Raw genomic sequence first — 12513 nt, 5'->3', positions numbered from 1 at the left:
AGTCCCAGGGCCATTTTATAATGTGTTCCCCTGGCGGTAGATCCTGTGTCAGGCGCAAAGGTGAGCGACTGTCCTGACCGGTGGCTGGCAGCGGTCCTCCAGTGGTCGGCAGCTGACCCTGGGGTTGTGCTGGTGAATTTTCTCTGGGTGCACACGGCGCAGGCACTGCTCTGGGGATGTTCAGTTACAGTCCACAGGGCTTGAGTTGGCCTCCTGGCCTGTATGTTGAGAGATTGGGTTACCGTTTCAATTGTTGTTTAAACAGTCCATTCATCCTTTCCATTAGCCCGGCAGCAGCGGGGTCGTGAGGCAGGTGGAAATGTCAGTGTGTGTCATTTTTAATCAGCCCCTTCCTGAACTTCATGATCAGTAAAGTGGATTCCCTGGTCACCATGGACGTCTGTGGCGGCCCTGTATGTCACGCACAGCTGTCCCAGATCTGTGGATTTTGGCATTGCTGGCCGACTTGGGTGGGCCTTTGGGAATGTCTCCCACCTGTTGTAATGTGCTGCAGACTGCACACCGCTATTGGTCATCACACTGCAGCGTTGCTCTGCCCCCTCCACAGCCACAGCCAGAAGCCCAAATATACTCATTATCTTGCCTTTGCCAAGGCCCCAACCAAACCCTTTGAGTAACTGATCACGTCCAATTCACAAGCCTGTCCCTGAGTTAATACCCCTAAAGCTTGTGTCTGTAATTGTCCAGGGGGAAGGGGCCAGGGGTATGCTTGTATTTTGTAGGTAACCCAGGTCCTTGTGTTTTCTCCGTACTCATCAGCCATCCACGGGCAGTCAGATGAGCTGCGAGCATGGGGCGGCTCCCTTTTTCTTGCTTATACTTGAGAGCTTTGAGGACACTGTGCTAAGTGAAATAAGCCAGCCAGAAGGACAAATACTGTGTGATTCTACTTACACGATCTATCTAAAGTAGTCAGATTCATAAAAGCAGAAAGTAGAACGGCAGTTGCCAGGGGCGGGGAGAGGGGAGTAGGAAATAGGGAGCTGTTTTTTAATGGATAGAGTTTTGCATGATGAAGAGAGTCTGGAGATTGGTTGTGTAACAATGAATGTACTTAACTCTGCTGAACCATACACATAAAAACAGTTAAGATGGTAAATTTTATGTTATGTATACTTTACCATAATTAAAAATTATTTTTAAAAATTTCACCATTCAAAACTTTACAATGAAATAATACTTTGAACTGCTTATTATGTCAACTAAAACAATTCTATTCAAAAAGCTCAAACTGTTCCTCAGTGTTTACACCATGTGCTTATGTTCTAAGGTAATAAATGCAAATGTATTCATTTATGCTCCCACACTGTTTTGGGGGGAGAAAGGCTATCTAGAGCCAAACACTCTCCAAACCTTAGCCTTAGTCAGGTATGTTTCCAGGAGCAGCTACTTTTTCACTGAAGTATAGTCGATTTACAAGGTGTGTTAACTTCTGGTGTACGGCACAGTGATTCAGTTATACATGTCCATATGTTCCTTTTCATATTCTTTTCCATTATAGGCTATTACAAGGTATTGAATATAGTTTTAAAATAGAAAGAGACCCTGAGGCTAACAGGATATCATCAATATAATGGAAGACAAAGACCCCTTGTGGTGGTCAGATGCCACAGGCCCCCCCATGCTAGTGGACGGTCACCTCCCGATCACTCCTGCGACTTCCTGTCCCCCACCCTTACTTCCCGACATCTCCACGCTTAAGGGAGTTTCCTCGGCCCCCTGGCTGGCTGGCCAATTTCTGGGCTGCACCCCGCTAGCCTGCAAGCCTTGAGACCAAAGAAAGAGCCCCGAAATGGGGACAGAGACACAGTGGTTTAACGGATGGGGGATCTTACATGTCTGAAGCGAGGCCCTGGAGCGACACCCCACTGTCCGCGGCAGGCGATGGCGAAGCATGGCGGCAGCCTTTGCTATTCAGGGAAGAAGGAGGCTACCATTTATAGAGGGAACTGACATCAGGTTGGCTCATCAGTTACCAGGGAAACCAGCAGCTGGGGCACATCCCTCACAGCCTCTCAGATTAACCACCACCAGGAGGGCAGACGTCTCCTTTTAATAAATTAGCAGGCAGAGCCATTCTAGCCTGAGGACCAAAACAATCTCTAGCTGGGGCAGGAGGCAAACACGTTCACGTGAGTAGGGTGCAGCTGAGGGAGGGACTGGTCGAGCAGAGGGTGTACAAAGAGCAAGAACAGCCATCCTGAGTGACCTGACTATACTCACAGTTAATGAGCCAACGCCTCCAAAGTCCAAAGAGGCCCTCCAGGTGCTGTGCCTCTTTTCTGGTTCTAGGAGGGGTCAGATGCAACTCTTCCTTCACCCTAGGAAGGATATCTCGACAAGCCCCACACCACTGGACTTCTAAAGTCTTCACTAAGGTAGAAAGCCCTTAGGCATTTTTTAGATTTATTTCCCACCATCTGACACACAAACATGTCACGAATAATAAGTCTAGAGTAGTTGCAACTTCTTGCTCTTTGCTAAATCCAATCAGCAAAAACGTCATTTTGTTCATTTTGCTCAGAAGGAGAAAGAGCCAGATGTGTGATTATATACCAGTTCATGAGCTGTGGCCAAAGGTTTGGCTGGATGGTCAGGGTCTTGGAAGGAATATGACTGGAAAACTAAGGACAAGGAGATCTGGATAAGAGGTCTGCAGATGGCCCCCTCTGAACGGGTGGAAAATGTGCAGATAGTTGTGTCCCATGTGAATGTTCACCAAAGGGTGATCTCAGCAGAGAAGTGGTCTAATAAGTGGAGAGTATGACCTGTTCTGTGGGCACCAGTCAGCCTCCTTCCCCAGTCACTCTTGTCAGTACTCGATGGGCTCACAAAGTGGCCACGGTGGCAGGGATGGAGGTTATGCACAGGCTCAGCAACACAGACTCTCACTCACCAAGACCAACCTGGCTACAACCTCTGCCGGTGCCAGGTGCCCAACCTGCCAGCAGCAGAGACCGTCAGTTCTCAATGTGGTACCATTCCCTGGGGGTGATCGGCCAGTTGTCTGGTGGCAGGTTGATCACACTGGATGGCTTCCGTCATGGAAGGGGCAGCATTTTGTTCTCACTGTAACAGACACTTTGAACACGAATTTGCCTTCTGTGCACACAATGCTTCTGTTAAAACTACCATGCACGGACTTAGAAAATGCACTATGAATCACCATAGTGTCCCGCACAGCATCGCCTCTGATCAAGGAGCTCACGTTCCAGGAAAGGAAGTGCAGCAGTGGGTCCAGGCTCACGAAATTCTCTGGTCTTACCACCGTCCTGAAGCACCTGTGTGACAGAACGGTAGGATGGCCTTTTGAAGACTCAATTGCAAAACTGACACAACATTGTAAACTGACTATACTTCAATGAAAAGAAAAAAAATATATATATATATATAAAAGACTCAATTACAGCACTAGATAGGAGGCGATGCATGATGCTCTCCATCAGTGTCCAAATACACGGTGCTGTTTTCCAACAGGATTCACTGGTCCAGGGGCAGAAATAGGAGTGGAACCCCTCACTATTACCCCTATTGTCCCAAGAACAATTTTGCTTCTATTTCCTGTGAACTTACTCTCTGTTGGCCTGGAGATCTTAGTTCCAAAGTGAGGAATGCTTCCACTAGGAATCATAACAATGATTCCACTGATCTGGAAGTGAAAATTATGATGATTAACCTGGTTGTTGTAAGAAAAAATAGCATTCTCATAATATCCTGTCAGGAAATTCAATTATTTCATATCTCAACATTTTGCATGTACATATAATTTGACCTTCCAATTTCACCCCTAATAGTTTTAAATTTTAATGGTTTACTTTAATGAAAAAAATGAAAACAAATATAGGTACGTATATGCATGACTGGGACATTGTGCTGTACACCAGAAATTGACACATTGTAACTGATGGTACTTCAATAATAGTAAAAAAAAATTTCTTAATAAAATGTTGCAGTTGTCATAGGTCAAAAAAATTTTTAATGGTTTAAAATTAAAAAGTCAATAAATAACCAAAAAGCATATAACTAAAAGACTGTCTATGCTGTGATTCATCTGTGCAACAGAATACCATGTTAACTATTACAGTAATGAAGTATATTCATATGCAGTGATTTTTACAAATACAATGACACTGCACTGATATTTTCTAACAGGGTACCCAAGAAACTTTTAATAGTGGCTGCCTCTGGGATGGGAGCTATAGAAGGTCTCACCTGATGGAGAGGGTAATAGCTCAGTAGTAGAGCATATGCTTAGCATGCATGAGATCCTGGGTTCAAGCTCCAGTATCTCCATTAAAAAAAAAATCTCATGTGCTATAGAGATTTACATTTCATCATGGACCGTTTCATTTTATTTTAAAGTTTTACCAAATGCAAGTGTATTTTTTATTTTTTCAAGGAAAACACTTATTTTCAAAAGCAGTTTTGCTACTATGTAAGGACCCGTGCAACTAACAACATGCCTAAAGCTGGATTTTTTTTGCTTTCATCTCAAGGAAACCCATGCAGAAGATGCAGCCTGAAGATGTTCACTTTAAAATTACTGAAATAGTAAACTATTTGAAACTATAATTAACACTGCTCTGTTATATATGAAAGTTTTTGATGGAGTAAATCCTAAGAGTTCTCATCACAAGAAAAAAAATTTTTCTATTTCTTTAATTTTGTTTCTATACAAGATATATATTCACTATGCGTGATAATCATTTCATGATGTAAGTCAAATCATCACGTTGTACACCCTAGACTTATACAGTGCTGTATGTCAATTATATCTCAATAAAACTGGAAAAAATAAATAACTATATCTAAACTTAAAATGTTAGCAAAACAATAAACACCATAGTACAGTTATAACATAAGCCACCTTGAGAGAAAATAAATCCAACATTTATAAATGTATAATACCTGGAATGATTAATACATGGATTATTTTAAGAATTCTGAAAAAAATCAATGAGATAAGCTAAAAAGAAATAGAGAAAATGCATGAATAAAAACGCACCTTAAGGGAAACATGACTGGTCAATAAACACATAGGAAAAAATGTGATCAATTCACTTGTAATCAGGGAAATATGGACACATATCCAGTAACCGAAGGGATTCAAAATTGGTACGATGATGGAGCAACAAACTGGCACTATGTGAAACAAAGTATCTTCTTGATGTATCTTTGAGAGTCTTGACTTTCTAAAGAAACAGGAAGATACACAAAATGGTATTCAATATAGCATTTTTATTACAATGAAAAATCATTTATGTCTCAATCACTGTTTAATAGAATATTTAAGCATGTTTAATATATACATTATCAAGGACCAAGCGGGAATCTTTTCAATGCGATAGAAAAGCACCAGCCCTCCATCCAGCCAGGGAGCTGCCTTGACTAGGACATAAGCTGCAAAGGAAGGTGCCCTTCCTCACCCGTTCCCGGCACGCTCACTCACCAGAATATCTGAAATGACATCCTTGAAGACAAGCATTGTGATTCTGGTACCATCTACCAAAGTGGTTCACATTCTATAGGTATTAAAAGATTAAAAGTCTCGAGTGAGACTTGCACAAGAAGTTTGAGATACACTGTGTTCAATGAAAATTTCTTTAATATATCTTTTGACAAGCTGATAAAGTGTACGTAGATATAAAGTAAATTTTTATCCTTTGTTTCATTTATACTTTTTCCCAAGAAATCTTTTTTTTTCCCCCAAATATCATCAAGGACTAGTATTCCCTGAAACAAACTTGTGGGGAGTGTTGGGTTAAGGCCTTAAGCAATGCTAAACACAGGTCTTCTGGAAATCTCTAGTACTTGGGAAAAGCAAAACACTAACCTATTAGTGAAGACTGATTTTCTAAATTCAACTATTGAGAATTATGAAGAACAGAATCTTCATAAATGAAGCTGGTCTAGATTTGGATTTTTAGGCGCTATCTTCATCTAGTTTTGCTCAGGATTACTTCTGCTGTGCAAAATTACTTGGTAAAATCCCTCTGAGGATTATGTATTTCTTAAGGCTTTTACATGTACAACTATCATATTTTTTTCCTTAAACGGGAATTTCACACACACATACTTGTCTGTTGGTCTTTCTGAGTCCTAGAGCAGAGTCAATTGTGATAACAGATTCTTAGAGAAGAAAATGTTTTCCTCTATATTTTTACAGGTATTGGAATACACACGGTACATATAAATAGTGTTAGCCTATAATTAAAAGAAAATTTTCTTGATAATCTGTAACTATGTCGCTATCATTGTTAATGCTCTTAATGTATTTATTTTCTTTTCCTCGATTAGACCTGCCAAGACATAGTCATTAACATTTGGATCAAATCTACTAGTATCTAGTCTCTTAAATTCTATTGTACTTTGCTTCTCTTGTGTTGGTTTTATTTTGCTCTGTTTCTGGTTTCTTGACATAAATGCTTATTCATTCTTTTAACGTACTTGTCTGTGTGACATGCCCAGTACTGACTGCTGTGGATGAGTGAAGAAGATGAAGACTGAGCCCAAACAAAGTTTCCTTAGTGCATTCAGGGGCATGAGTTTCTCACTGAATAGAATTTTAATGACTTCCGCAGGCATCACATTAACAGTCATTTCTTAAATAGTGTATAGCATCAGTTTTGATTTTAAATATTTTATTATTGAAACTTTCAAACACATTTTAAAAAGTAGAAATATTAAGGACAACGAACCCCCATAAACCACTCTATTTCAGTAATTATCAGCATTTTGCCAATCTACTCTCTAGCTCTCTTTGTCAATTCTATTGCTTTTGCTGGAGTACTTTAACACAAATCTGAGTATCTTATCTTTTCCTATATATGGAAGCACGTATCTCTAACACATAGCATCTTTTATTTCTTAATAACCACACTGATATCATCATTCCTAACAAAACTAATATTTCTAAATATCACCTAATACTCAGGGCATGCCCACATTTCTCCCGGTCTCCAAGATGTCTTTTTACATTTTGTTCAGTCTAGGTCCAAGTAATGCCCACCTACTGAATTTAGGTGATATGTCTCTCAAGTCTCTTTTAATCTGTTGACAGCGTCCTTCTTGTCTTTTTGTCTTTTTCATGCCACTCATTAGTTGAAGAAATCAGGTCATTTGTTTTGCAGAATTTTACACGTTCTGGATCTGCTTTGCTGCTTCCTTGTGGTACCACTTGCTTTGTTCAACTATTCCCCAAATTCTTGGATTAAAAATTTTTTTAAAGGTTTGACTCCTTCGGTTCATTATTGTGGCAACAGGGCTTCACAGGTGGGGGTGTGCACTTTCCATTGCATTGTATCAGGAGACACGTATTGTCTAACAAGTCCCACTTTTATAGAGGTTAAAACTGATCAGAGGGCTCAGCCGTGGTCAGCTTGGTAAGTCCAACATAAAGTTCTCACTATAAACTCTTTCACCAAATAGTTTTAATATCCATTGAAGATCATTTGCTGGACTCATTATTCCACTAGGAACTAGAAAATGATGAAAATGATGAGTAGTTTCTAAGTCTATCATTTTTTCTGTATTTACTGGTGAGATTCTTTGAATCAAAAAAAATTTTTTTTAATTTGATGTGCTTTGGGTGACCCTGAAACTTGGTTCACATAAAAGTAAAATAAATACTTATTTTCCCCTTTATTTACTGGTTTTCAGAATGATGAGCTGATGCCCATGCATCTTCCATGGCTGACCGAACTGTGCAGCCATAAGCAAGTAAACTAACAAACTACAACTGGGGTCATGACAAAAGACCCAATTCTCAGTGGTGGACAGTGGGGCAATCTGAGCGACAAAAACTATACTGGCTGTAATGGAATGTTTCTTTCTTTTAAAAAGAGTTTTATACACACAAACATGCACACACACAATATTCAACTCCCAAGTGGTTAGTTTCCTTTTTGCCATCTTTTTGATAGTTTCTAATTAATCTTGATGGTGGTCAGACAACAGGGATTACAAAACGTTAGCTCTTTGGAATTTATTATGGGAAAATAATTTCATGTTTCTCTGATTCTCCAACAGTTGAACTCTTAACAATCTCATCTTTATGAAATTCATAAGGTTTCTTTTCAGCGTGAAATTTCTGATGCAGCTCAAGTGATGAGTTACTTCTCACACTCAAGTCTAGGAAGTCATTTAACATCCTAGACTTTATCCAGAATAAATTATCTTAAGTTTAGTAAGTGCCGAGCAGTGACAGGAGGCATTTCTACATTGATTACTTCTACAGGATATTCCTTTCATATGAATTCACTAATACTAATGATGTTAATAACAATTATAGATAATATTTACAGAAAACATGCTACGTGGCTATTTTTCCAAGTATCAACTACTCAATCCTCACAACAATTCTATTACACAAAGTAGCAGGCTGACTCTGAGTTGGCCCCAATGGTCCCTCTCTCCTGGTATTCATACTCATGGGCAAGCCTGTTTCCTGGGGTGTAGGGCAGCCTAGTTCCTTGCTTCTCGCCAACAGAAGACAGCAAAGGCAATGAAATGTCATTTTAGTGATCATATCACACAAGACGATAACTTCCATGATGCTAGCAGACTCTTACCGCTTTCTTGCCTTACATACTTTGATGAAGTAAGCAGCTGGGTTGAAGAGGCCCTTGTGGCAAGGAACTGAGATCAGCCTTTAGCCTACAGCCAGCTGGAAACTGAAGAATTCAGTGCAAGAGCCCTCAAGGAAATGAATTCAGCCAACAACCACATGAGGTTGGAAGTGGATCCCTTCCCTACTTGAGCCATCAGATGAGATTCAGCCCTGACTGAAACCTTGATTTTAACCTCATGAGAGACCTTAGAGCAGGAGACCCAACTAAGTTATGCCTAGACTCCTGACCCATAGAAATTGAAAAAATAAATGTGCATTAATTTAGGCTACTAAGTTTGTGGTAATTTACTACACAGCAATAAATAACTAATATACATAGCTACTACTATCACCATTTTACAAGTGAGCAAAATGAGGCACAGAAATTTAAGTACCTTGTCCAATAACACACCAATAATAAAGTAGCAAAATGGCGATAATGATAGGTAAGGCTAAAGATTTTCCTGCATTCATTATATTATTTTCTCATATAAATTTGCTAAAGATAAATAATGTTTAAATGGTGGTAGAAGGTTTTAAATCAATAATTTCTTTCCTATAATATAAAGTTTTCTTATGCTTAGTTGTGACCATGAAACAAATTTATTCAAAAATGAATTTTCTGATGTTTTGTAACATAATGTGCCCTTGAACACATTCCTGTATTAAATTCCATTATGAATTTTCTGATGTTGAGTAAGGTGTGAATGTTGTCGAAAGGCCTTCTTACATTCCTTACATTTGTAGGGTTTCTCACCAGTATGAATTCTCTGGTGTTGAGTTAGAAATGAATAAAGTCTAAAAGCCTTACCACATTCCTTACATTCATAAGGCTTCTCACCAGTATGAATACTTTGATGTTGAGTAAGCTGGGAGAGCAGTCTAAACGGTTTTCTGCATTCCTTACATTCATAGGGTTTCTCACCAGTATGAATGCTCTGATGTTGAGTAAGTTGTGAAAGCAGTCTAAAGGCCTTCCCACACTCTTCACATTCATAAGGTCTCTCACCAATGTGAATGCTCTGATGTGAAATAAGTTGTGAGTAACTACTAAAGGTCTTCCAACATTCCATACATTCATAGGGTTTCTCACGGGTATGAATTCTCTGATGGCGAACAAGTTGTTGCCTTAGTCTAAAAGTCTTCCCACATTCCTTACATTCATAGGGTTTCTCACCAGTATGAATACTCTGATGGACAGTAAGCTGCTGGCATATTCTAAAAGCCTTTCCACACTCCTTACATTCATAGGGTTTCTCACCAAAATGAATCTTCTGATGTATTCTAAGGTCTGGACCACATACGAAGGCCTTCCCACATTCCTTACATTCGTAGAGCTTCTCAGAAGTATGAAGTCTCTGATGTCGAGTAAGGTGTGTACACTGTCTAAAGGTCTTCCCACATGCCTTGCACTCATAGGGCTTCTCGCCAGTGTGAATTCTCTGGTGCCGGGCGAGTTGCTGATGTACTCGAAAGGCCTTGCCGCACTCCTTACATTCATACGGCTTTTCCCCAGTATGAAGTCTCTGATGTTGAGTAAGTTCTTGGAGGACTGTAAAGGCCTTCCCACATTCCTTACATTCATAGGGTTTCTCGCCAGTGTGAAGTTTGTGATGTCTAATAAGGTGCGCACGCTGTCTAAAGGCCTGCCCACACTCCTTACATTTATAAGGCTTCTCACCAGTATGAATTCTCAGGTGTTGGCTAAGTGTTGAGCGACGAATAAATGTCTTCCTGCATTCCTTACATTCATATAACTTTTCTCCATTATGAACTCTCTGATATTCAGCAAGAAGATTATGCCTTTTGTAAGTAGCGATTTTTTCAGAATCAATTTTCACTTGCCCAAAATAGCCCTCCTGTGGTTCCTTCGGCCCCTCCATCTTGCTTTTGCATTCCCAATCATTTCTAAAAATGGAGTCCTGAAGGCTACAGCTTTTAATTCTTTCCATTAGCTCCCACTGGAATGAGCATATTTCATAAATGTCCTTTTCTGAAGATAAAATACTGGTCCTGTATCTGGATTCCAAACCTGAAAGAAAGCCAGAAAGCAAACACATGCTGTTTTCCTGTTCCAGAAGGAAATTTCTACACAGAAATAAAAAGCACCTAAAAAATGGCTACTACCAGTGAATGGACTGGACAGCTCAAGAAGACAGGCATTTCTGTTACAATAACACACATTTGCACCTAAAGAAAACCTATCCTATGCAAAATTACACACTGACAATTAGATTTTATGAGGAAAATAGGGCTGGAGAAGACCACTGAAACCTATGCAGCTTTACTGGTAGAGCACTAACAAATATATTCATTGATACCACATGAGATAACCAAAAGGCAGCCCAGCATCACTGAAGGTTGCTTCATGGGTACTAAGATGCACCAAAAATAAAGTGGAAATGCTGGATTTCAGGTGCTGAGCCATTGTACGTGAAAATTAAGTCCTGAGCCAGTGAGGTTACCGTTAAGGTGGGAAGAGGATGAAGTGTACCCTGTCAACGGCTAGCAGCCTTGCAAGGCTGATGGTATGTGTGTCTGGGGAGGGAGCCCTGGATGAAAGCATTTAATATTAATTTTCTTAATATATCAGTGAAAGGGCTCTTAGTGATACAGCATCAAACAAGGCTCCTCCCTGTCCTGCTGAATGTGATCAATACATTTCTACTATTCTGGCACCATTCAACTAGAAAAATTACCTGTGAAATAGCTAAGTTCCACATTATATTGATATCATTTCTGCTTTCATATCATTATTAAGCCTATTTGTATTATGGATTATTAACTATATTATGGAACAGACTGTATTCTCATGCACTTCAAAAAAAGGGCAAAGGGAACACAGAGAATAACGAGTCCAGGAATGGAGGTGAGGCTGGTGATTAGGGAAGCAAGTCAAATCAGTGGAGGTTTAAGCATGGATAAGAATCACCTGAAGATCTGTTAAAACTATACAGAGGTATGTTTACCTGGCTGAAACAGAATCTACAGGCCTAGGTCCTGGGCGTGTTTCTGTTTTGTTCTTATTTATATTCGACAATAAATGACCCTACTGCTGTTAAATGTTTTCTACTGATTATTTAAATGTTTTCAATGATTTCTTTTTACAATTAGAATAACATATAAATACCTGAGCATGGATAATAAGGCTTCTGCTTATCAAATCCTTTCCTACTTTCTCTTGTTCATGCCATACAGGCCCATTTTCAGCTCACAAAATGCACTACAACTGTTGCCATTAAATGGGACTGTTCACAGGCTGCTCCTACTTTAAGAAATCCTCTGACTTGGCATGGCTGGCTTCTCTCCATCCTCTGGACTCAAGTCAAAAGTCACATCTTCAGAAAAGCTATTCTTGCTGATCCTACTTAAGTCTATGCACATTATGCTCTGTCCCAGCAACCTGTTGCTTTTCTTTATAACACTTTTCCCAATTTTGGAATAACATTTGTATTGATTTTTCTCATTGATTTATTAATAACATATTAATTAATTAATGTTAGTTTCTTACCCCTAAGTTTTCCCTGTAGCATAAACAATTCTGTTTACTTACTATCGAATAACAAACCCCAAGTACACAATAGTCTTTTTTTTTTTTTCAACTGAAATGGTTAATTAAAATAGAAACTGTCTGATGACACTAATGGACAACCAAAGCAGCCAGGACTCCTGGGGCCAAGGTCCTAGAGAGAAAGCAAACATGAATTAAGCCAACACTCCACATGGAATTTCCTGAGGTATTTGCCGACTCTTCAACTGAGCATCAATCATGGTCAAGAAAGTAACTTCTAAAAGGCTAACAGTCCAGGTAAAGATTCTGGCAGTCTCAAAGCACTGGGGAGAAAGACACTGGAGTTCAGAATCCCCCTAAAGAGAAAGGTCCT

General features: G+C 39.6%; 1 protein-coding gene across 5 annotated transcripts in view; it reads right to left on the bottom strand.

Annotated features, from left to right (window-relative positions):
* Positions 1-5239: 5239 nt before the first annotated feature.
* Positions 5240-12513, bottom strand: part of LOC102539973 (uncharacterized) — a 99129-nt gene continuing 91855 nt past the window's right edge. For 4 of the 5 annotated variants that reach the window (XM_031672511.2, XM_031672512.2, XM_031672513.2 and 1 more), the window contains one exon: positions 5240-10661. In XM_031672511.2, coding sequence (XP_031528371.1) covers positions 9295-10661 — 1367 coding nt within the window. In that variant the 3' untranslated portion in view covers positions 5240-9294. The remainder of the gene's footprint in view (positions 10662-12513) is intronic. The other variant, XM_072968687.1, reaches the window with a different exon arrangement.

The sequence above is a fragment of the Vicugna pacos genome, chromosome 9, assembly GCF_048564905.1.
Source record: "Vicugna pacos chromosome 9, VicPac4, whole genome shotgun sequence".
Taxonomy (NCBI): domain Eukaryota; kingdom Metazoa; phylum Chordata; class Mammalia; order Artiodactyla; family Camelidae; genus Vicugna; species Vicugna pacos.
This window is presented reverse-complemented; position numbering and strand designations above follow the sequence as displayed.